Here is a 1,594-nt window from a genome sequence, read left to right as displayed (position 1 = left end):
AGCCCTGACCATCGAGCCCGAGCCAGTGTCTGCACGGAGCGCGCCCGCACAGGCGATGGCACCCGTGGTTTCCACGCTGTTAGGCGCTGTGCTTCTGCGGCTCCCTGTTCCGCGGTGACTGTGCCCGTTAGGTGTCTGTTCAGAAGCAGCGCCGGACGGAGCTGACACCCTCTCCCGTGAGGGTGTGGCCGGGTCTGTGGGCTCCCCAGCAGGAGCTGTGGGTCCGCGCCCGTGCGGCGAGGCGGCTGGGTTTCTGGTGGGTTTCTCCGTGTCATCACCGGCCCTTCCTCAGAAGCCCGGCCAGTGTTCGCAGGACCGACTTTCCACAGTGGCAGCGACGCTCCCTCCGTGCAGCCGCTCAGCGTCACTCGTCCGCGTGGGAGGGGAAGTCACGCGCCCGTCCGTCTCCGTCCCTTTGGGGTGGAGCTGCGCCGGGCCAGGCGTGCCACCTCCGTGCACGCGGATTCTTCTCGCTCTCACCTGGTCGTCACGGTGACTCTGACCGCGGCCGCCTCCAGGGACAGCACCCGTAAGTGGCCCTTTGCGTCTGGTCAGCTTGCATGCGACTTCGCTCACGTAGGCGCCTGCAGGTCTGAGGCCTCACAGCCAGCCGTCTGCCTGGTGGGCGAGCGTCCTCCTGGGTGAGCTGGGTGTGGGGTCCTGTCCGAGGGGTTGTGAGCAGCCACCGCGGGTCCCCGGCATGGGGCCCCTCCAAGGTGACCTTCAAATCCTTGCCCCCTGCAACCACCCGGGCCAGTCCAGGAGCGAAGGGCTTGGCCTCCGTGAGAGCGCCCCCTGTCGGTGGCTGTGTAGGTTGTCACGAGAAGGTCTCCCCAGCCTCGTGCTGCCCCCAGAGGGACTCCCAGTGAGGCCCCCGGGGTGGGAACGGCAGCTGCGTCCTCAGAGGGTCTGGGGTCCAACCCCAGAGGCCACCGGGCTCCAGGGCCGAGAAGGAGGGGACACTGGGGTGGGCGGGAGGAGACCACTTGGTCCAATCAGACCCAGCGCGGGAGGGACGGAGGCAGGCCCGTGGGTGCCCAGGCGCGTGATGCTTCACCGTGAATGAAGCTCCAAACGCGATGTCAGTTTAGAAGGTGACGGGCGGTTCCGTCAGGAAAGGGACACGCGCTGGCAGGTCCGAGGTCTTCGCCACCGCAGAGCCCCGCGCGGTGCCCACAGTCAGCCGCTGGCAGCACGGCCTGGGCAGTAGCCCGATCTGGCCCTGGCTGGTGTGGCCCGGTGGATAGAGGAAGTCACGCGCCCGTCCGTCTCCGTCCCTTTGGGGTGGAGCTCAGGGCGCAGCCGGAAGGTGAGGGAAGCTTCCGGAACACCTGTGCCACTGTCCTTGCAGCTGAGCCGGACGGAAGGGTCCTGGGTTCGATTCCAGTCAAGGGCACGCATCTCTGCTGCAGGCTGGATCCCGGCACAGGTCGGGGGCGTGCGGGAGGCAACCAGTCGATGTGTCTCTCTCACATCGATGTCTCTCTCGGTCTCTCCCCCTCCTTCCCACTCTCTCTAAAAACCGAAGGGAAATGTCCTCAGGTGAGGATTAACCACAGAAATAAAAGCCTGGCCTCGGTGCCACGGGACGGCC

General features: G+C 66.8%; 1 protein-coding gene across 1 annotated transcript in view; it reads left to right on the top strand.

Annotated features, from left to right (window-relative positions):
* KIF25 (kinesin family member 25) overlaps window positions 1-1,594 on the top strand; it is a 35,659-nt gene that overhangs the window by 24,456 nt on the left and 9,609 nt on the right. Inside the window, exon 11 of the mRNA XM_014542372.1 lies at window positions 441-529. Coding sequence (XP_014397858.1) covers window positions 441-529 — 89 coding nt within the window. The remainder of the gene's footprint in view (window positions 1-440; window positions 530-1,594) is intronic.

The sequence above is a fragment of the Myotis brandtii genome, unplaced genomic scaffold, assembly GCF_000412655.1.
Source record: "Myotis brandtii unplaced genomic scaffold, ASM41265v1 scaffold1077, whole genome shotgun sequence".
Lineage (NCBI taxonomy): Eukaryota > Metazoa > Chordata > Mammalia > Chiroptera > Vespertilionidae > Myotis > Myotis brandtii.
Note: the sequence above shows the minus strand (reverse complement) of the source record. Positions and strands in the feature narration are given on the sequence as shown.